Source organism: Aplidium turbinatum, chromosome 12 (genome assembly GCF_918807975.1).
Source record: "Aplidium turbinatum chromosome 12, kaAplTurb1.1, whole genome shotgun sequence".
Lineage (NCBI taxonomy): Eukaryota > Metazoa > Chordata > Ascidiacea > Aplousobranchia > Polyclinidae > Aplidium > Aplidium turbinatum.
Window position 1 is genome coordinate 5508593 of NC_137483.1, and position 23152 is coordinate 5531744.

At 35.2% G+C, this 23152-nt stretch overlaps 1 protein-coding gene across 1 annotated transcript; it reads right to left on the bottom strand.

The window, feature by feature from the left end:
- Window positions 1-9308: 9308 nt before the first annotated feature.
- Window positions 9309-23060, bottom strand: LOC145781332 (uncharacterized). Its single transcript, XM_082593109.1, has 12 exons — window positions 22910-23060; window positions 22655-22803; window positions 18970-19099; window positions 17700-17999; window positions 16932-17198; window positions 16155-16277; window positions 14489-14559; window positions 14134-14289; window positions 13881-13976; window positions 11658-11709; window positions 11340-11413; window positions 9309-9422 (listed from the first exon to the last, which is right to left on the bottom strand). The coding sequence occupies exons 1-12, from the start codon at window positions 23058-23060 to the stop codon at window positions 9309-9311; spliced, it is 1683 nt and encodes a 560-aa protein (XP_082449235.1).
- Window positions 23061-23152: the final 92 nt, after the last annotated feature.

Genomic DNA, 23152 nt, shown 5'->3' on the forward strand with positions numbered 1-23152 from the left:
GCCAAGGACACTCCGTACTTATAAGCAGAAGGCCGTGTCAATACTTTTATACCGGTATCTAAAATGAGCGAAGAAGCACAACATCAATTTCCTTTCAGAAACAACAGCATTTCAAAATGTTGATCGCTTAGCCCAGCTCGCTTTGGCTTCAAAATGTATTTTCCTTCCAAAGTCGCTATGTTCAATCTGCCGCGAGTCTCAAGCAGGATTTTATTTAGTCGTCATTGGGCAATTTCTTGCAATGCAAAATAAAACAGGCATACAATAGAAAATTTTAAATGCACAATATTATAAACTGCTTGTGCTGCATTGCAACACAAAATTTAATAATTCTCTGATCTTATTTTTGATTGAATAAATAATTGTGGCTGGACTATGAAATCGATGTAGTTGCAGTGACGTTGCCGTTTTTATGAGGATTTACCCAGCTACTAAAACGATGTATTTTTAGTACTGAGAAAAAAGTCTACAGACATTGAATCAATGCAAAATGCACAAATTTTTCTTGCCGGGTAGTGCTAGGCAAGTCGGCATGGACTTCAAAACTTATTTGAGGTTTATTCGTGCATTTTTTTAACTTCTGTGATGCTGCAAAAAATTCAACTGTTTTTTGCTATTACAATCTACTTTGTGACAAACGGTCCTACTCAATACAGTTTCTTTTACTAAGTTAAACAAAACTTGACAACACCATAGAATAAATCAAAAACAAATATTTTCATTCTGGTGAGTGGAACAAACTGCAAGACGTTTTTATAAAAAAAAAGTGTCCAGAGTGTCGTGAAGATTCGTTTGACTCGCACAGAACAAGATACTTCTCAACAATACAAAATTGTGTGAACCATAGGCTATAGACGAAACAGCTTGAATTGTTTCTGACTATCCTGAAAGACAACAGTGAAACCTTTTCAAGAAAAGCAATTCTACTATTGCGTTATTCAAAATCAGACTAACGTCTTCGGACGTTAAAATCCTTTAAAATGAACAGCTACATTGAGCGCTGACAAATACGTCGGCAAGAAAAACCGCAGACAGAAAAAATCTTAAAATCATTGTCAGCCTTCAGTCTCTCGAGAGAATGGAAACCGCAAACCGTGATGACGTCAAAGAGTGGGAAAAAACGAACATTTTTTCTTGATTGCAGTGTTTCTTTATTTTAAATGTGGTAAAAAAAGTACTGCTTGTGTATTGCTTTGAATCAAGAGTATTTTAAGCAATTGAATGACAATTTTACAATTTTCATAACCCCAGATAAATTTTCTATCTGTTGTCAAAAGATGGTAATGATGAGACTCGTAATAAAAGAGTTATAAGCGCTTAAACTGGGTGCTGAATCAGCACCACCTGGGGATTCGGTGGAACTCAGAACCTAGGGATAATAGGGTTAAGTTTAGCTATAGTTGGTTTTTAAAAAGTCTTTCTCAAGTTGTAAACCTATTGAATAAAACCATGTTATTTCTTCACTGAATATCTTTTACAAAAGTTTAAAAAATTAATCTGAAAATCAGCAACACAGACTGCAGTGGCTTTACACCAATAGTTTCCAACATGTTTGACAACATGTTTGGGCTAGATAAACAGCACTATAAATGAAAAAGTCTTTAAGAATGGGCCACATACATGCTTACGAGCAGTTTTCTTCCTTTAACAGCGGAAATTGTATAACTGATTTTATCACGATAAAGTGTGGGAAGCACATTTTAAGCCTTAAATGGACATTGTACATTGATTTGTGTTGCTTGTTCTATGGTGAATAGTCAGTCTTATGCTGACACCAAGAAGATCACTCCTTCTAAAACAGGTTTTTGTCGACCCACAACACTAAAATCGACCGCCATCACATTGCACCTGCAAACTAAGTCGTCTAATGTTGATCAAATTTTATTAAGTGGCAAAACAACAATAGCATAAAAACGTGGCGGCTAAATATACAGTTCAAAATAAAATTAATCCTGGCCTAACAACCACTTTGTCAATTTAAAAGCAAAAGGATGGCATTAAATGCCCAAAGCAAGGCAAATTTGATAGATTTAAACGCATAACAAAACAAAAAAGATACAGTAGCTACACACTGATTTGATACGGTCGATATATGGTTTTATGCTTCTGCACTCTGCAGGTCTTCATCAAAGTTAGTGTGAGCATGTCAGAACGTAAGTTAGGTGATTCGTTGTACTGTTTACTTCAACATTTTATAATGAGTATGTTAAGGTTGTTATATGCCACTGTTATTGGCTATCTATTCATCTTGTCTGGAACAAGACCGATATACAAACTAATGCTAGAAAAAGTAATACTACTGATAAGCATTCAAACTTTTCAGTACGGTATTCAAACAATACACAATAACGACATTAGTTCTTGTCCATTCTAATGACCTTTTGTTTATTGAAACTACACTATTTATGTGTGACTGAAAGAAATGAACTTTGCACAAAATCATTGTAAATGAGTACATCTTGTTTATAATGATACCTTTAGGAGTCCTAAAAGCAACGGAGATTGCAGTGTAGCAACCAAGCCAAATTTCAAACTTATAATTTTATATCGGATTCAACCACGTTTTCACGTTTTGTTGCTTTTACCTTTTTCTGTACTTTAAGCTATGTTTTAACATGGGTTGTTTTTCGACATGATGTTCAGAAGTAAAACCAAACTGAACAGTGTTTCCTTTCAAAAAAGGTAAACATTGTTGGCTAACCTACACCGATTACTTATACATACTTTGTCTATAACAACACAGCTAAGTGTTAGAGCCCCCCCCAAAAAAATTTTAGGAATGCACCCCTGTTTAGGACTACTTTATATTTTGCTTTTTTGTCTATCTTTATTCAATTATTTCGCTTTGGTCATCATTATGTCACAATCTGAAAATTTATTTACATCTGTTTTACAATGACAAACTTGTAGATACAAAAGTTACAAAAAACATTAGCTGCTTCATCTATTGCGGTACAGTACAATGGCTGAGAACGTATATTTACGAAAGAATGCCTCCAGTAATCTGATCGTCATGGTTGACTGAACAACCCGAGCATCGGGTGCAACACTCGCTAAAGAAATTTGGTTTTAAAATATAGTAATGGCCCAAAGCTATAATTTTTCCTGCATTTTTTAAATGGGTTTCTGCAATGCTAAGTCAAAAAAAACAAAAAACAATGCGGTTGCAGAAACACATAGGCGATAAAAATGTTACATTGGTTTGCGTACAAAGAACAAAGATTGTTGCGTTTCACCAAGATCATCTTATTTCATAACATCATTTCTTTTTAACTATAAAAAACATAACTTCGCAACATCACAACATAACAAACAAAATCAAAGAGAAAACGATTTCGCCTATACATATAGCCTTTACCAAGCCTAAAAAGAAGTTTTGTATTGTTTAGGAAACTGTTTGTAAGTATGAAATCTGTTGCAATACAGTATTTGAAGAAAACATTATTTCGTCGTTATCATGCTACAGCATGCTGTCGTATGCGCCATAATGTTTCAAGTTTTATCTTTGTTAACATGTGATCTAAATCGATTAATCAAAAGCCTCGATAGCTCAGTTGGTTAGCGCGTGACTTCGTGAAGCTTCAAGATCAAGCGACGCTGGTTCGACACTCTGGGTGTAGGCTTGAGAAACGCATTCTAAGGACTGCTCCCTATTCAGCGGCACCTAATGGATGGAATAATACTCCGGCAACAAGACTTCAACAATCGGAAAATTCACACTGTCAATCTCGGTAACCGGCCCTTTGTCAAAAGTCTCTACAAGTACGCGAAACTACCATGAATAACCTATCAAGGCTTTTTCAGTCCGAGGATAAAGATTCAAAACCAACCAATACATTACAACAACGAGTAAAAAATTATTAAACAGCTGTTTGATTTCAAGTTTTTTTGGAAACAAGCGGTAAAAGGCTTCATAGTCAGTGTGATAAAATAGTCACAATAATTAAAACAAACTTGTAGCAAAAACATTTTTTTGCTAATTGGTGGTTAAAATATCATCTTTACAAACACTTCAATCACACGTAAAAGAATTCTGCAGTCAGCACAAACATTCTGAATGACATTGAACTGTCATGATGACTTGCGATTCGGCTTTCAATCTTCGACTTCACGAAAGAATTCTATTGGTTTCTGCAACGAAACGCAATATATAAAAGACCATAACTAAACCTAAGAACTCAATTTTTTTACCGGATTAAAGTAGCTTATATTAAACTTCATAAATTACACAATGATAATTACATGGAAGCATGAGGCTAAAAAACTAAAATAACGAGGTAGGCAATATGACGTAAGAGAACAACTGCACGCCGAGCAAGATGGTGCTAGAGAAAAGTCCAAATATGAATCCACAGGATCCAAATTACACCAAACTATCGTGTTGCAGATCGTGGTTTCGAATATCAGGTTCTGGTGTATTTATCCTGGTTTTATTTCGAATTATTATTTTTTTATGCAAAAGTTATGAGGTATGCAATGTAACATATTAGAGAACAACTTCACGTCCAGCAAGCTGGTGCTAGAGAGAAGTCCAATCAGGAATTCACAGGATGCCATGCCTAGTAATTCAATATTCAAGGAAACTATTCGACAAGTCCCAATTACACCAAACTATCGTAATGCAGATCGCGATTTCGAATATCAGATTCTGGCATCTTTATCCTGTTTTTTCTTTCGAATTATTTTTTTTGTTTATGCAAAAGTTATGAGGTATATGCAATATAACATATTAGAGAACAACTGCACGTCCAGCAAGCTAGTGCTAGAGAGAAGTTTAATTATGAATCTACAGGATGCAATGCTTGGTAATTTTACCTGTATATTCAAGGAAAATGTACAAGTCCAATTTACACCAAATTATCGTGTTGCAAAAAAGTTACATGGCAGCATTGGGGCAAAAAAAACACTTTATTATTTTTTAACAAGGCTTTCAGTTTTGGATTACTTTAATCAACAATTTCAAATAAGTTTTATTAAACAATATTACTGCAATCTGAGTAAACATAAAAGGTGTCCAGACGTAGACATGATTTTTCTTTTGATTAATCAGCAATTTCTTGACGTATTGTATTTATTTAACTATTAAAATAAGCATTGAACAATTTGCAAATGTTTTAGATTTGTAAACGTATCTCAAGGGCAGACAATTTTACATTTTTGATATCCAGCTTGAGGCTTCATTGTCATGTACTCTCCCTCACTTTTTGCAGGGGTATCACTCTGTGAAGACAACAACACGCAGAAATAGATTAACACGGAAGTATGATTACAATCTACAATCAGATTTGTATGATGAAGATAAAAGCTGAGCTACAAACAAGGTAAATACTATTCTAACCTTACTTCTGGAATACCCGTTCACTCATTGACATAACTAGAGAGAACACATTGTAAGGAGGAAAAACAAAGTTATGCGGGGGCAAGTATTTGTAATGGCTAAAGCTAAGTTTATATGAAAACATGCGGAAACTACTGTATGGAAAATGGAGGCTGCTGTGTTTTTATTTTGGAAATTTTCATGACACAGTGTTTATACAGTGTAATTTCATATGATACAGTATAAATATAAACCTAGACGTAGGCGCTGCTTAATCAACATGATTAAGCTATGCAATCATATGCCGGATGCAACAAATCCATTCTTGGTAAAGAGCAAGCATTACAAAAGCACTACGTAACTAAACTAAACTAAGTCAGTGGTTTAAACGCTATAACTTTGTTTTTTCAGTTCAGCTTCCACTGTGCGCGAACGGGCTACTTGTTCACTTTTCTTTCTTCGGTCTCAGTTTTCAACGACTTGCAAAATGAAGAGAAACAATAATTGTGCACTTTTGTTTTATTAATTCAGTTTCTTCTCTCTCGTGATAAGCAAAAAATGAATAACCGTCCTGTAACTCAACCAACTTAAAACTCTGCATTTTTCTCAACCTAGTCAAAAAATGAAACGTGTAACTTACAAAAAATGTGAGATCATCTGAAGGCAAGCGCGAGACTAATTTAGTTTCTCGCGCGGGCTTGCGGTGATCGAAGCCAAACGTCACACCAGCCCTCCCCCAGATGAACCATGTGATATTCCAAACAAAAATGGTGAATCGACAAAACATATGTGATGTGCACAAATGAAATCACTGGATGAACAGAAGAGATGACCATGGTACTTTTGCACGAAAGAACAAAGTACTTCCATTACATATCACTTTTTTTTGCTACGGACAAATTGGTTTCTTGGGCGAATTACATAAATCACTTTTGAGAACGTTTTTTGTCCTGCGAATCAGCAAGAAATTGATGTTTAATTAACACATGCTAAAAGATACAGTATTTCTATCAAAACCCATGACTTTAAATAATCACTAAAAAGTAACAATCTCATATTACAAAAATAATGATGAACTACATGAGCTTTTGCCAAAAAACGCAAAAACCTTCAGACAACATAAGATTACACTAAGTCAACATGAAATCTAACTACACAATTCTTACTTTAGCTAACATGCTATGCGAAGGACGCAGAACACAATGTAAAACAAAAACCAACGCAATATATATAACTACTGTGACACAAAATAGCACTGACATCAAAAAGCATCTTCAATCATTGAAGTAAATCCTTTTTCAAAAAAAAAAACTATTTTCTCTGAACTTTACTTTGTTAAAATGTGTTTGTGTCAGTGCGTACATATAACAATGAATTTTTCAACAAAATCTAATCACAAAGCATCAGTTTTGATCAGCAACATGCAAGTTGGATGACATTGCTTTATGTAGAAGATTTCCATTTGAAACTAGCATAAATATTGCCATAACATCTCCAATTACAGTACAGTATGGTAAACATTTTAAAGCATAAATCTAAAATAAATCACATGCATATCCATCAAAACCATCAGGAATGGTTATAAAAGACATTTGAGGCCTGAACTCTTGAATTTTAAAGAAAAAACTAAACAAATTTATCAACTCTTGATTACCAATAGAATGAATAAAGATAGAATGTTTCGTTGTTATCGGGGTTTACCAGACAAATTGATCCACCAACTAAGAACGGCCATGCAACTTTCCTGCAGAAAGAGAAAACGAAATCAAAGAGACTGTCGAAGACAACCCTCGAATGTTTTTATTTGTCAGCTCAGATCTCATCGGCCACAAATCCATTCTTTCTGGATGTGCCACAGCGATCTGGAATTATAAATCTGACTGGTGTGATGCCGCCAGGATTGCTATTCCTTACTTCCTGCCAGTATATCGCAATCGATCGCAATTCTGTTATAAACTGAAATCACGTCGGGGTCACCAATGTGCGCGAGCTGGTCTACTGGTTCACCTTTCTTTCTTCGGTCTCAGTTTTCAACGACTTGCAAAATGAAGAGAAACAATAATTGTGCACTTTTGTTTTATTAATTCAGTTTCTTCTCTCTCGTGATAAGCAAAAAATGAATAACCGTCCTGTAACTCAACCAACTTAAAACTCTGCATTTTTCTCAACCTAGTCAAAAAATGAAACGTGTAACTTACAAAAAATGTGAGATCATCTGAAGGCAAGCGCGAGACTAATTTAGTTTCTCGCGCGGGCTTGCGGTGATCGAAGCCAAACGTCACACCACATCCTAAAAAGTTTTTTTCTTCAATCATGCCCTAAATAGTATGACTGATCCTTTTCATTGCAAGTTTAACGTGAAAGAATCATGCAATTAATAAAGGAATCACATTCGTTCTTACCTTAGGTATTTGACCAGTCATCGACGTGTAACATTGTTCATCTAAATCAAAATAATAATTGTTTGTGAAAATTTTGAAGTTTGAAACAATTATACTCCATACATATTGCGCAAGAGCAAAGAAAAAAGTTGCAAAAATTATTTTTGAATGCATTGTGGTCTTTCAAAAAAAAAATGCAATAAAACTTACCGTATGTTGTTTGTTTGGTTTACACTAGAATTCATGTTTGTAATCAACGACTCCCTTAACGTTGGACAGTTGCGCTACCTTTGCAGTCATTGAAGCTATAGACATTCGTCAAATAAAAACCTCTGTCTGGCGTTTGATCTATGGGCTTTGGATTCAAGCCACATTGTCACAATCACTGTGCGTAGTCCTGTGGTAGGCTACATGTTTGTTCTAGAATGTGTGAGCTATTTTATTGCGCAATTTTGTAGTAGTGTTTTGACGATTACGCAATCTTTTATTGTGAAATCTGCTTCTAGAATGTTTCTGTGTACATAACATTCTGGAAACTTCTTTGACTTGTTGACCAAAAGAATGAATTTTTGTGATGTAATATTACCCTTGCCCCTTGAAGCGTCTAGTCCAAGCAACTTGTGATAAATAGCGGCGTAGTTTGATTTTCATTATGATTAGAGTTGTGTTGAGAGTTGTATATTATGGTGATTAGAAGTTGTAATGATAGGTATATTGAAAAAGGTTGTGGAGTTGTATCCGCTAGTGAAGTAATTGTAGAAGTGGAAGTTATTGCCAATTGTAAAGTATATGTTGCAAGTAATAGTGTATAACTGTATATTGATTTTAAAACCAACGAAGATCTTTTGATGTTCAGAATTTGATTTCGTTATGTGCTGGAAGTGGTGAACTATTCGCAAGTACAAGCATTTTTGTTTATCATATTACAAATAGAACTATTTGATCATTTATTTGACTGTTTAACGTTTGATATCCCAATTAACTACGTCATCAATCTTTCCAAAGTCTCTTCAGGTAAAAAAAAACTAGAAAGAATTGTGACATCCATTATTCACTCCAAAGGTCGTGCCTTCCCACATGAATATTTCAGTCAAATTTAATAAAGACAGTAAAGCTGATCAAGGAATCCCTCTAGCTAGTGGGAAGAACCAATGTCGTAAACAAAATAGAGACGTATTAATACATCAAGATTCCACTGTTCACTGACGTTAACGAGTGCCTCAATATGCTGAGAACATCATTATTTCGTTGTAAACGTTCTTGAAATCTTGAAAAGAATTTAAGATTTTTGTTTTAACGAAGCATCAACGAAGAGTGACAATGGCAATATCCTTCTCGTACAGGAACGAGGAACGAATTGTAGACCATATCAATCAACGACTGCATTTATTTTATTCTTCAAACAAAGCAAAAAGTCTACATGACTAAATATGAGTAAGCTGCTCTCCAATAATATGTCTGTGTACTTCTGGCGACACCTGATAACCTGTGTTGTAAATAGATAAATTTTCCGGTTTCAAAGACGCAAAAAAAAAGAGACTAGAACGGTTTGTGTCTATCCACAAATTAATTCCGAACAAAATAACAGAAAGAGCAACTTGAAAAGAATATTAAAATGCTTTTCTTAAACGGGGGAGATATATCTTGCAAATTGAAAGCAGCAAATTCTTACTTTCAGGGTTTAGTTCAACATTGACGTAGTTGTTGCTGTTGCTTGGTTCAATCTAAAATAAGTAGCAAAATGTTTAGTGGCGATTTAGTAGTAACAGGTGGTTGGTAACGCATTGAACCAAGGAGACTAATCGCCGTGTTTTCACAGACGAAACAAAAAAAGCATATCGAAATTTAATGAATTTTGTCTTGCAAAAATGTTAATAAAAGCGTTTGTCAAGCACAAGCAGTAACCAACTGGTTGATAGCATAAAATTACGAACCAGTTCTATACCCACTATGGTTTACGTATTGGTAGTCTGTAGGGCGCTATAGCAGTTGAAGTGTTTTGACTTGGTAGAGTAGCTAATTTTAGCATAGTTTAAACATAGGACAATTTTTCGTATGAAAATTTTTCATCTTGTTTTGAACTTCGTTTAATAATAAAAGAAAAAAAAAGTATTGGCAAGGGTGGGAACCGAACACACGTGATCGAAGTTACTACCTCCATAACCCTAACTCTCAAACCGCTAGTATACGCTGCCGTTGGCAAAACTTTAACTTAATTTAGTTTTTATCAGAAATGTTTCGAGAATAACGCTCTCAACATCACGTGCATGAAACGGTAGCCACTTTAACAAGTCGAAATTCTGCCACTGAAATTGACTACAATGCAACCGCCAACCAATCAGAACGTGTTATAAGAGGCTACCGTCCAATTGTGATCCTTCTAGCACTCATCCAGAGAGTTAATGCTTGTTTTGAACTTTATTTGGTAATTACAGAAGAAAAAGAGCAATAGCAGTGGTGAGAATCGAACATGCGTCAATGAAATGACTACTTTCTAGCCCTAACCCCTAAGCCAACCAGCTGACAAAAAATCCATCACCTAATTTGCTTTCTATGATCTTCTTTTCGCCATTTTTACGTCACTTAAACCGTAGCTTATGATTGGTTGGCGGTTGCATTCTAGTCAATTTCAGTGGCAGAATTTCGACTTGTTAAAGTGTCTACCGCATGAAACACTCCATCTGCTGCAGCCACCTTACATACAGATTACAAATACGTCTACGCTATCTCTGCTCTGAACACGTTCACATGAACAAATATACAAGCTGATAAGACAAACGTATTGAAAAGGAACTAAACACATTTAATATACATTCAATTTCAAGACACTAATTCAAGACCGTTTCTCCAAATATCCTGGTAAAACTTAAGTTTATATTTGTGTTGACAATCGTTGTGTACGGGATTACGCCCGATAGTTGAAAATTTGCATTAAGTACGTGGGAAGACAAAGAGGCCAATCTTCATGACCACTTTCAGGCTCCTGTAAGTGTCTTGCCAAAGACACAATCGCTTGCTTTGCATTGAACCTACAAACTTTCGAGTGCCATACCAGGCTTCTCACAACTCGGCTATGTAGTTGGCAACAAGTTTATGCTAAACTGTGTTTATAGTGACTGATTAATACCGAATGTAGTAATTGGCACCTTTAGCTAACAACCTCCCAAGACTATCCATTGTCTTGGTTTATCGTGGAAGCATAAATCTACATTGAATGATGTAAGATCAGTGCATCCGTCGCAGAATCGGTATCTATGGGTTCGATGCCCTGTTAGGTCATACCAAAAGCTTTTGAAAGTTGTGCTAAATCTTCTGTTTGGTTGGAAAAAGTAATGATCTTCAGGATAATTCAGCTGCGCCTCTATACGGCATTACTAAGATTATTTGTTTGTAAAGCGCTGAGGAGCAATATGGGCATATCTGGAGTGGATATAGCGTAATATAAAAACACACATTATTAGTATTATTATACAGTATACTGTAGAAAATTATAAAAATGTTGAATGAATGGAATGAATATAAAGCCTTATGCATTCAAGCTGCGGCGAACTTGGATTGTTTTGCTGTACGTGGTTGAGTAAATTAGTTTTCTAAATTGAAAACCTACATAATTATGGAGGTGTTTACAAATTACGACTCACATCTGAAGCCATCAAATTTTGATGAGAGTTCTTTATTTTTTCTTGTAATTCGGTTTCCTCATAGTTTTCTTTATCTAAAAGTTGTATTTCTATCAATACAATGACGCCAGCTTAGGAAAAATTGGTTAAGATGAACAGTAAAGTTGTTTGCCGCCAACAAAAAGTTTGTTTATATGAAGCACTAAATTATTTTTTTAATAATATATGTTTAAGGCATTGAAGTAACATAGCTAAAGTCAAATTATAAATTAACTTATTAATTGTTTCGTGAACAAATCGCCTTATAACAATAGCACTATTTATAGTTATCAGCATCACCTGTTCCTTGTACTGGTGTTACATAACGAGAAGATGGAGCTTCTGTTGGAGGCTGCTAAAATTGATACAAACACAAGTTGTTAAAATTTCTTAATTTTTCTATTTTCGTATCGGTTGGAGGCGACGAGTATATCTACAAATTTTGTTACAGTAAGTTCGTCGTCATCGTCATGTGAGCCTCTGGGGCCTAGGTTTATGGTTTTACCACCCCAGATTCACGATGTTCTCGGAATAAGCTGGAAGGTTAATAGAGAGCAGCCAGGTTTTGTTTCATCATCCAAGACACGCAAACCTTCCACTCCATGAGGTAGTTTGAAGATGGTGCAATCGCTGATGATGGGATTTGCGATCTGTTCCTCAGTTTACAGTAGTTCACAAGTAGAGAAACAAACCATTCCCCATTGGTGCACAATTGATTAGAAAAGCCTGAAGCCTATGGAGACGGTTGAGGCGCACCCACGCCTGTTTTTGTAATGTCAGGCGTCGTTATCGGGAATGAACGAATAGAGGTTGGTGGTGTTTAACTTCTATAGGAGTTCCATTTGTGGTCGGCTCAATTAGCTGCAGAGATGTTTTTGTCCATCAGCTTCGTTGATCAGAAGTTGAACGGCTGGCACGAATTGATGAGTCTTGATTCTGGTCGACGGGGTTGCTCTCTTGGAGAAGCAGAGAACTTGGAATGGAGAAGACGGTTGAGCTCCAATGCCCATCGACGGAGAGACAGAGTGTCTTTTTTGCGACGAAGCTCAGCGGGTTGGATGCCAACAAGAATGAAAAGATTGTGTAAGTCGACGACAGTAAGTTGTTGAAACTTTTTACAATAACTTCACATTTGCTATTCGCTTTTTGTGATTATTGTGATAGTGCATTGAGAAGAGTGTTTATTTCTTATATCTTACAACTACAGGTTGAATTATAAGTAGCTTAGTGAACATTTTGCAGTGTTATTTTTTTCTTGTTTATAACTAAATACCAAGCATTGAGAACTCTTTCTTCCTGCAGGTAGTTTTGAAGATTTGATGAACTCAACGTAACCATTTTCATCTGAAACAAATCAACTGCTATAAATTAAATTTGATAAACAATTTGTTTTCACAATGTATTAGGTTATTTTTTTGCGGTGGTTGCAACTTGTTGGTTCGATGCATTGGATTACGATTGCCAAAAAGTCAAGTTATATATATATTTTTTGTAGTTTGGAATCTTTTGCTTGTAGTGGAATCTCACTTTATGAACGTATCTGCTTTAGAAAGAAGCTTCAGCTTTTGATCCAGGTAGCACAATTGCTGCCACGTCGCTGTTTTGTTTTGATCTTTTATTTGGTTTACAACAGTACAAACTTACAATTAGATTTAAACCGGAAAGTAAAAGGTAAAGGTTAGCTCTATACTTGATCCAAGCATCAGGAGATGAGAAAATAAAGTTCGCATTGTATTAAACCATCGGTACTAACGAAAGTTAGATGGCCAGTTGCTTTCTCTCGGCTGCCTTTCCTTCAGCAACTATGCCCACTCAATATTACGCCCTGAGTAGAGGTGAGCGGTATTTTTCAACAACCAGCTTGAGCCGGGAGTCGAACCAGGATTGTATATGATTAGAAAGCGAGCACCTTATTTTCTGCGCAATCTCTCTCACAAAAGTTGTAAGTAACGTAGCTTAAAGTTGCTGTGCATTTTAAAAAGCAAATTTTGCATTTTTGGAAGTATGATTACCTACGCATCATTGGCGCTGTTACAGTAGCCTACGCAATTGAGTGATTACAAGGGGCGTACGGGGTTCCATAACACAGTTAGGCTTGTCATTGTACTGCATTGTTATGGTTAAAGGTATGCCTCAAATACTCAAGTCTAATTAACTAAATTTGAACATTCAAGGAAACGAATCTTTCAGCACCCACGATTCTTTGAAGCAAGAAACTCTTTTTATTGTTTGTTTAGATTTATTGATTCCTTTATTAATCATGCACAAATGGTATTTATTCTTTTCAATTTTCCTAAAGATTTCTACTTTATGAACATCTCATATTGGAGTGCCCAGTAACCAGGCTTCAATGAGGACACTTCACAGCCCACTAATGCAGCAACGTCCTCTTGGATTGGCTAAATAAAAACCACTTAAACTTATAGCGTCATACGAAACAACAACAACTTTATAAACAATAATATTTGTTTACTATAGATCCACGTGATGTATTTACTGATTTTGTTTTATTTCGATACTTACCTGCCACATTGTAAGCAGCATTGTATGTTCCATTTCCTGAAATATTGCTAAGAATTTACTAATGACTTTTTGTATTGTTTCCTGGTCAATGCTATGCTGAAATTATTAACGAGTAACTTGTAAACGTAACCAAAACTTGTTTAAATCCATAATGAGTGCTAAAATAAGGAATGGTAAACATATTCTTCTTACCTTTTGGATTGTTGGTTATTCTTTTTTTGTAGCACAACACAGTAACAATAATCAACAATACCAATAACACAGCACCAGATCCTGCTACAGCAATTAGAAGAGTGTAGCTTGAAACATCAGGTGACTTTACAATGATATCAAACGTGATGGTGTGGTTATAAGACGAAAAGGAGGATTGCAAATATAATGTGTATGTCCCATTGTCTGTTTCTGTAACCTAAACAATTTTGTTATATACTGTATACTGTGAACATTAAAAAAGAATTGATGCAGACAATCAAGTAGGCATCATATCACAGAATAATTTATGAAGTTATCTTTTGATAGAATTGAATGTACAAGTCGTAGTTTTAACCAATCCTTTCAATAAAATAATATTGCTGTACAGCATGTTAAAAATAGCTACGTCAATGTACCTGCTCTTTCATGAATTGAAATGTTTGGAAATAGTTGGCAATCGTGATAGTTTTGTTTGCCACTTTTACATCTAAAATTTAAAAACTTTGCATCAATGCATAGCATCTTATCCAATAAAAATATAAGTTCTACATTAAGTTATAGGCTACATTTACAAACATACAGTAGTGTGCAAATTAATTGGGACAAAGAGAAATTTTCACATATTTTAGTCCCTTTCGTGTATTTGTCAATAACTGCCAATTATCTAGTCGTTTCCCGGCGAAATTTTCTTACAAGATCCCTTTATGTTGGTTCTTCAAATTTAAAAAGAAAACTGGAAACTCTGGCGGGATTTGGCAACCGCAGGAGTCAACATTGACTCATTAACAATAAGAAGAAGACTTCTTCAAGCAGGAAGGAAAGCCAGAAGACTTCAAAAGAAGCAGTTGCTAACAACTGCTATGAAGAAGAAGCGACTGGCATGGGTCAAAAAATATAAAAAAATGGGGGAAAGAAGAGTACCGCAAAGTTATTTTTTCAGATGAAAGCCATTTTGAAGTGCATAGTTACAGATCGTAATATGTGAGGCGAAGTGTAGATGTACCCTTAAATGCTTCACACATTGACCAAGCTCCGAAACACCCCCCAAAGAAGATGTTTTGGGGTTGTTTTACATTCAAAGGCACTGGAAGATTATGTCCGGTTGAAGGAATGATAAATTCTGTTAAATATGAAGAAATTTTAAAGAAGAACTTGCTTCCAACGATGAAAGAAGCATTCCCAGATGGAAGCGGTATTTTCCAACAGGATCTTGCACCTTGATACACGCCAAAAGCAATGCAAAATTTTTTTAAAACAACCAAAATGAATGTTTTAGGATGGTCCGGCAATTCACCAGACCTGAACCCGATTGAAAACTTGTGGGCTATCATTAAAAAACGTCTTCAAAAGTCTTATTGCTCCACCAAAACCAAACTGATAGATGCAATAATACGATTTTGGCGCCATGATGACGAAATCAACAACATTTGCTCAAACCTTGTTGATTCCATGTCAAAGCGGATTTCCATGCTCATTCAAGCTAAAGGAGGACATATTAGCTATTGAAACTATTGTTTGCAATATGAAATGTTTTTACATATTAAATTTCATTCTTTTTCGAAATGTGTGGTATTTCTCGGTTTGTCCCAATTAATTTGCACACTACTGTAGCTTGTAAATGTTTTGCGTTTTTTAATAAAATGACTTTATAAAAATGGATTTTTCACAGCTGGTATGTATTGCAGTAATGATTTTGACTCCAAATACTGCAGCTCTTATCGATCAAGGGCAAGTTGATGTGAAAATTGGACAACTGTGACTCAATGGGATGATTTATTATAAGCCACATACTGTAGCTAATACTGAACAGTAATGTACAATTGTACATGTAGCTATTTGCCCAACCCAAGTTCATAAAACATCAGAAAATGAGAATTTATTTTACCCTCTAGAAGTGAAAGGGTTAGGTGCAATGGATTACAGTACCACGTGTCAATAAAAAAGACTTGTTAACAACAGAAAGGAACCACGTCTAGGTAATTGTTTTTCAATGAGTTATCAATGGGTTTGATGTGTAATCATTATTAAAGAGTTTATAGCACAATCAAGATTTTTTAAAAACTATTGTGAACATAGGGTTACCTGAACTGTTCTTGATCAAAGCAAGAAATTCAGATTTAGGATTGGACATAAAATGAACGTTACATAATCCTGTTTGATTTAAAATCCACGAGCATGAAGTAGGATTGTCTTGGAAAGGTGCGTCTGAAATTTCATTGACAAGTTACATGCTAGAAACCTGTTTACATGTTTCCGAATGGTTTTCCTTTTTGTAAAGGTATGAGATAAAGGTTGTATTAACATTACATTTAAAACTCGTTACAATCCAGTATATTGTTAATTTCATTGATAATGAACAGTTTGTACAGGCCAAATGGCTTAATTTTAAAAGAAAGGTTGTACTAAAATTACCTTTAAAAAACGTTACATTATGCATATTTAAATATTAATGTCTTTTGGTTGTCCTTGATTTTATTCACAGGAAACACAGGCAATGAAACACTTTCAAAGTTATTAAATTTAACGCCTTGATTAGTCTTGTCACTGCTATCGAAACGGCAACACACTCATTTTAAACACCAATTCGAACATTTAATTATAAGTTATTCAAATATTTATATTCTTAATCAAAGAAGACTTAAGACTGATTTTGTCTTATAGAAGAGATATACATTGTTATATTCCTCACTTTAGTCTTGACATACTACAAACCAACGGTAGTGTGTTTATTGTCTTTCGTGTTTATTAGATACTTTATTTCCATTTTCAGACAACATTTGTATTTTCTTTTTTACATATAAAATAAAAATATTAGTATGTACTATCTTCCATTAATTTACTCAAATCAGTAAGACTTACAAACAACGTCTATGTAAATACTACTCATAAACGTTCCAAATGCATCATCCGTATTACAAGTATAATTTCCGGTGTCAAATGGACTCAATGAAGTAAGGTTCAATACTGAACTTGGATACTTTGTCATGTTTGGGTGAGTCCACGTGAAAGTAGTGCTCAGTTCATTGGCATAACTAATACTGCAGGTAAATGATAAAGCTTTCTCACGTCCAATAGCTATAGTTTCATTTTTGATAAGTCTTTCAGCATCAATCAAAATCACCTTTCCTGTTGATTCGAAAACAGTTGAAAAACTATGTAAAACAACAATCCACTGCAGTGTGGAAAGTGTCCCCACCAAAGAGCTGTGTCTAAACAAACTGGAGTAATAAGAGTATTAACATCACACACTTTTTGTGTCCTATTACGATATAGATTGATAGCAATGTCTTGGCTTCCGATTTTGGAGTTGCGTTAATACATATTGCGTACATTATTATCTTTTACTGATCAATACACAACAACGTATCGTGGTTAAAAAAATCAAACTTGTTGATTTCACTCTACTTGAAATTGAATTAGGTCCTTATAAACCCAAATAAAATCGAAGGCAGTTTGCGTACATCAGAACAAATTGCTAATTGCAAAAGGAAAAAAAAATTCTCAAAATGCGTTAATTAACTTGAAAAAGTCACATGGTGTGAAAAAAATTACTATTTTTAATAAGCAACGAGCAGTTGCGATGGATACAGCGCTTTATAAACGCACTTTATTTGTAGTTTTACTCACTCCTGGTTGGAACGATTGCAATGTTTCTTGCTGCACTTCTATACGATCCAAGACTGTTAACAGTCAAGCAAGACAAATAACCACCAACACTGAGAGGTTGACTTATGAAACATTCGTTGTTAATGTTGGTGATGTTTTCACATTCCCCAGAGCAAATGGTGAATACACATTGTGGTGTAAGATTGCCTTGACTTGAACAATTCATTGAAAGATTTTGATCAGATCTCAACAAATACCCACTGCTGATTTCAACCAGATAGTTTGATGCAAAGAGGTTGTGGACAACAAGTGGAGGAGTGTCTAAAAAATATCGGTATTACAGTCCCCTACGTCAGTCCTTTTCAAAAAAATTAAAATTTAACTAATGAATACGGTAAGATACTATATCTTAGTTAGTTCGTTAAAAATAAAGATTTATAAACTTTTACATACAATTATGACCTATCAATCAACTTTATTTTCAGTAAAGCCCCGTGTTCATTTCAATGTACAATGCCATAAAACATAACATATTACTTTTATTAAGCTAATCCAAGGAGGCATCAAAAAAACATGAGGGTAAGTATTTTTATAACAGTCCTGCTGGTTTCTAGAAATTATTCACATGTGTGATTCTGCTGTGCTTTAGAGAGCATTACATTTGTTCTATTAGTCAGACATCTAAACAATTGAACATGCACTATAACATCGTCCGATGTCATATCGTATACGCTTGAGCGTACGACTTGGTCAACAAAAATGCAGCAAGATTACGAAACGATGGCAGACTATTTCATCAGGGTGTGAGCTCAAGCAAACACTCCAAGAACATTTCCACATTCAGTGACACCTTGTGTATGAAATAATTTACAGAGAATCACACTTTAACAAGGAAGACTTTGATTTGTCAAGGTCGATGATGGGACCTGCATTATTGTTTCAATCAAAGCGTGCACAGACTACAAATATGCTTCTCTGTCTGAGGATTGATTTCCACGATCAATCAAACTTGAATCAATACTAACCGTCACAATGTACATCTTGCTTATACCAAACAGCAATGGTTGTAAAGTAAACATATTCTTTTTTTGACACCCAAACGCAGATCTAATATAAAAAAAAAAACACCTTTAAAGTTAACAATGAGCAACAATCTTGGAAAAAATCTCTGCTACATATAACAGCACAACAGCAGTGGGATGTATCGAATTCATGAAATTACAAATTCCTATTTTTTTTATGAAATTTTATTTTGCTGCCTTTTGTTGTACATCTGTTAGTGATAACTCACATTGAACATTGATTGTATAGCTTCGTGACTTTCCACTTTCCATAAATATTTCCGTATATGGAGTAACAGCTTGACATGATACATGCTTGTTGTTGTCTTCGGCTCGTAAAAACAATGTGAATGTTCGACTCTGAATAAGAGTGGCTTAGAAGTCTTTGAGATGGTACATTTATTTTGCAATATTTTTAAAAATAACATTTTTACCTATATTGAATCACATAAATAGATATGGTTCTAAAAAAAAAGATGAATTGGAAATAGATTGCATTTCGTATATTTGTCTAGTGTAAAAGTCACTAATAAACATTAAAATTTCCTGGAATTTTCACAACCTAAAAACATTCGGTTATTTATGGTAGCTGCTTTAAAATACCAATTTTATTTATTGTATGCATTATGTAAAAGTGCTTCCCATGTATTAACTCACTAACATAATCTTTAACAACAATGATGTAAGTACAGTATTGGAAGCTCAAAGTACAGTTGTTGAAACGAACGAAATACCATCCACTTGAAAATGCTTAACAGTAAACTTTGTCTTCTCGGCAATTTTACAGCAATAGAGTAGAATGTAAGGACTACAGCTAAAACCAACAAATAACACTGGCCGACACAATTTTTGGTGCCGGCGGTTTTTGAACTGATTTAGACTAACTTTGGGGAGCTGAATCCGAAAATGCAATCAGTTTTTCTCCATCAAGTCAACTTTTTAAGTTACAGTGATTCCATTGCATGAGTGAACTTGTGCATAAGGGCCATTCCGTGTCGATTCACACAGTCAAGAGATTCAACCTTTCGATTTTCTTTAAATTTTACGCACCTTTTTACTATTCTATATGATGAACACTTGCAAAATTTGAGTGAAATATATTGAGAAACACGAGAGTTATGAACCATTTAGTTTGGGTAGGGTCTGCTGAGGGGCACAATTTTTTTTTTGGCTATGTTTGAGGCCCTATTACTGCTAAACTAAACTAGGTAACAACCCAATTTTTTTACAGGTGATAGTACTTTTGCCAAATATTGAAAAAACAACATCGTTCACTTTGTCACTCTAAAAGGTCAAAGGTCATAGACTCCCAAAGTTGGCCGTTTCCAGCTCTCGGCTCAAATTTTCCAAAATTTGAAAAGCGCACCAAGACCCCATTTCTGATTGATTTTGGCTGAAATTTGGTGGAAGTGTTGTTTACAGGATTCTCTATGAACTACAAAAATTTTAGTACAAAATATTAAATAGGTTGGGAGATATTTTATATGAAACATGGGTCAAAATGGAAAAAAAGCTAAAAGTGGGGTCCTTTTAATATCCCGGTTACCCATGACCCCAGAGAAAATTTGCCCTGAAATTTTATCCACATATTCACTAAGATATGACAAGTCCACCATGAAAAATTGATCCATGGTTCTCAATGATTTATAGAAAGTATGCGTCAAATTAAATCCAATTGTGGCAACCCTTCAATAACAGGAACAGGAAGTTCTTCACGGTAGGCACTTTAACATCACCCACTCGTCGAAGAGTGCCTGCTTTTCAATGTGAAATTGCTTTGTGTTTTAGTCACAATTTTCCTTATAAACTTCATTGATTGCAGTCTTCTTGCACTCAGTTCAGTTGCAGAAGAAAAAATAGTATTAGCAGAGGGTGGGAATCGAACCCACGAAATTACTACTCCTCTGCCCTAACCATTAGGCAACGCTGGTTGTAGCGAAGCATTCAGTTAAATTTCTTTGTATAGAAATTTTTCGATCAGAATATCACGTGTCGAGTCACATGACTGAAATCAGCTGAATCGCGAGTACGCTTTTCGACGAGTGGTAATGCTAAAGTGCCTACCGTTCTTCACTGCGTACAAGTGTGTAGCACTGGCCTGATTGCTGAAGCTAGGTTTGGATATTGCAAGAAAGTCCTATTTTTCCTGTTTATGCCTTTTGTGTTTACTGCACAAAAACAGCAGTCGCTATTATGATATTTTGGCTCATGCCACACCATTAGACTTCTTTTGTTTCGTCCATTGACGTAAATGTTCTTAAGTTTTGCAAACAATGTGGGGAGCCCAAGACTTATCTTGATTCCCAACTTCACTTTACAGTAAAGTAAGCAAGAAAACTTTACAACACCTTCAGACTCCACACCTTTACTTTACTGTAAAGTGAAGTTGAGGATCAAGATAAGTCTTGGGCTCTCCACATTGTTTGCAAAACTTTGAAAGAACATTTACGTCAATGGACGAAACAAAAGAAGTCTAATGCTGTGGCATGAGCTAAAATATCATAATAGCGACTGCTGTTTTTGTGCAGTAAACACAAAAGGCATAAACAGGAAAATAGGACTTTCTTGCAATATCCAAACCTAGCTTCAGCAATCAGGCCAGTGCTACACACTTGTACACAGTGAAGAACTTCCTGTTCCTGTTTTTGAAGGGTTGCCACAATTGGATTTACTTTGACGCATACTTTCTATAAAACATTGAGAACCATGGATCAATTTTGCATGGTAGACTTGTCATGTCTTAGTGAATATGTGGATAAAGTTTCAGGGCAAATTTTCTCTGGGGTCATGGGTAACCGGGATATTAAAAGGACCCCACTTTTTGCTTTTTTTCCATTTTGACCCATGTTTCATATAAAATATCTCCCAACCTATTTAATATTTTGTACTAAAATTTTTTTAGTTCATAGAGAATCCTGTAAACAACACTTCCACCAAATTTCAGCCAAAATCAATCAGAAATGGGGTCTTGGTGCGCTTTTCAAATTTTGGAAAATTTGAGCCGAGAGCTGAAAACGACCAACTTTGGGAGTCTATGACCTTTGACCTTTTAGAGTGACAAAGTGAACGATGTTGTTTTTTCAATATTTGGCAGAAGTACTATCACCTGTAAAAAATTGGGTTGTTACCTAGTTTAGTTTAGCAGTAATAGGGCCTCAAACATGGCCAAAAATAAAAAAAATTGTGCCCCCTCAGCAGACCCCAAACTAAATGGTTCATAACTCTCGTGTTTCTCAATATACAGTAGAACTCGGTTAATCCGGATTCGGTTAATCCGGATCTTTGCCTAATCCGGATAAAACTGGAAGTACAAATGAACAAGTCTTGATAGAACTGTCATCGGTTAATCCGGATCTTCGCCTAATCCGGATGGAATCGCCGGTCAAATCGAATCCGGATTAACCGAGTTCTACTGTATTTCACTCAAATTTTGCAAGTGTTCATCATATAGAATAGTAAAAAGGTGCGTAAAATTTAAAGAAAATCGAAAGGTTGAATCTCTTGACTGTGTGAATCGACACGGAATGGCCCTTATGCACAAGTTCACTCATGCAATGGAATCACTGTAACTTAAAAAGTTGACCTGATGGAGAATAACTGATTGCATTTTCGGATTCAGCGCCCCAAAGTTAGTCTAAATCAGTTCAAAAACCGCCGGCACCACAAAATTTTTCTTTTTTTGTCGGCTAGTGTAATCATTTTATGCTTGTAAGAATTGGCCAATTTCTTACGCAAATGTATAATTTCATTCTTTGTGCAGTAATAATCTAACAAAAAATAGATCGGTTATAGAAGCACATTGAATAACAAGAATGAGCAGATCTAGATCCAGATTTTAAAACGACCAAAATAATATTCACTTGAAAATAACAAACTGTCAAAAATGACTTCTCTGCACGTCTCATGTGCAATTACCTGTTGTCGTCCGACTTCATTGCCATCTAAATAGAATGCAGTGTTGGTTCCAATAGGAGTGACGTCATCGTACTCGCAGATGACAGTGAAGTCATTATTTTCAGCTACAGTGAAGCTCCCAGTCATTACTGTTATTACGGGATTGGGAGCTGCAGAACATAGAATTTGATTTTAATGAAATTACTGTAGTGCAATATGCCGCTTTTGCCATATAGTTCATTCACCAAACCTTGGTAGTAAAAAGTCATAAATCACCGCATTGATCACCATGCATTCGATTTCTGTTATGATAAATTTTGTACACCTGTCCAACATTGTAGATTTTTCTGGCCACTCCATTCAATATATTGACATTTAGTTCGATTTGAAATAAGTTGGCTTCCGTTTGAATAGAACAATCGTCCATTGTTAGAACAAGTGAATGTTCCAACGTCATTGTATCCAGATGAATTGAATTGGATACTTACGTTGTTTTTAAGGGCATGTGGACAATCTAAG

Coding starts and splice junctions, on each gene's coding strand:
- LOC145781332 (XM_082593109.1), bottom strand. CDS start 23,060: ATGGACGATTGTTCTATTCAAACGGAAGCCAACTTATTTCAAATCGAA. Junction 14,290..14,488: donor TTCAATTCATGAAAGAGCAG/GTACATTGACGT, acceptor AAAATTGTTTAG/GTTACAGAAACAGACAATGG. Junction 11,414..11,657: donor AACACCAGTACAAGGAACAG/GTGATGCTGATA, acceptor TACAACTTTTAG/ATAAAGAAAACTATGAGGAA.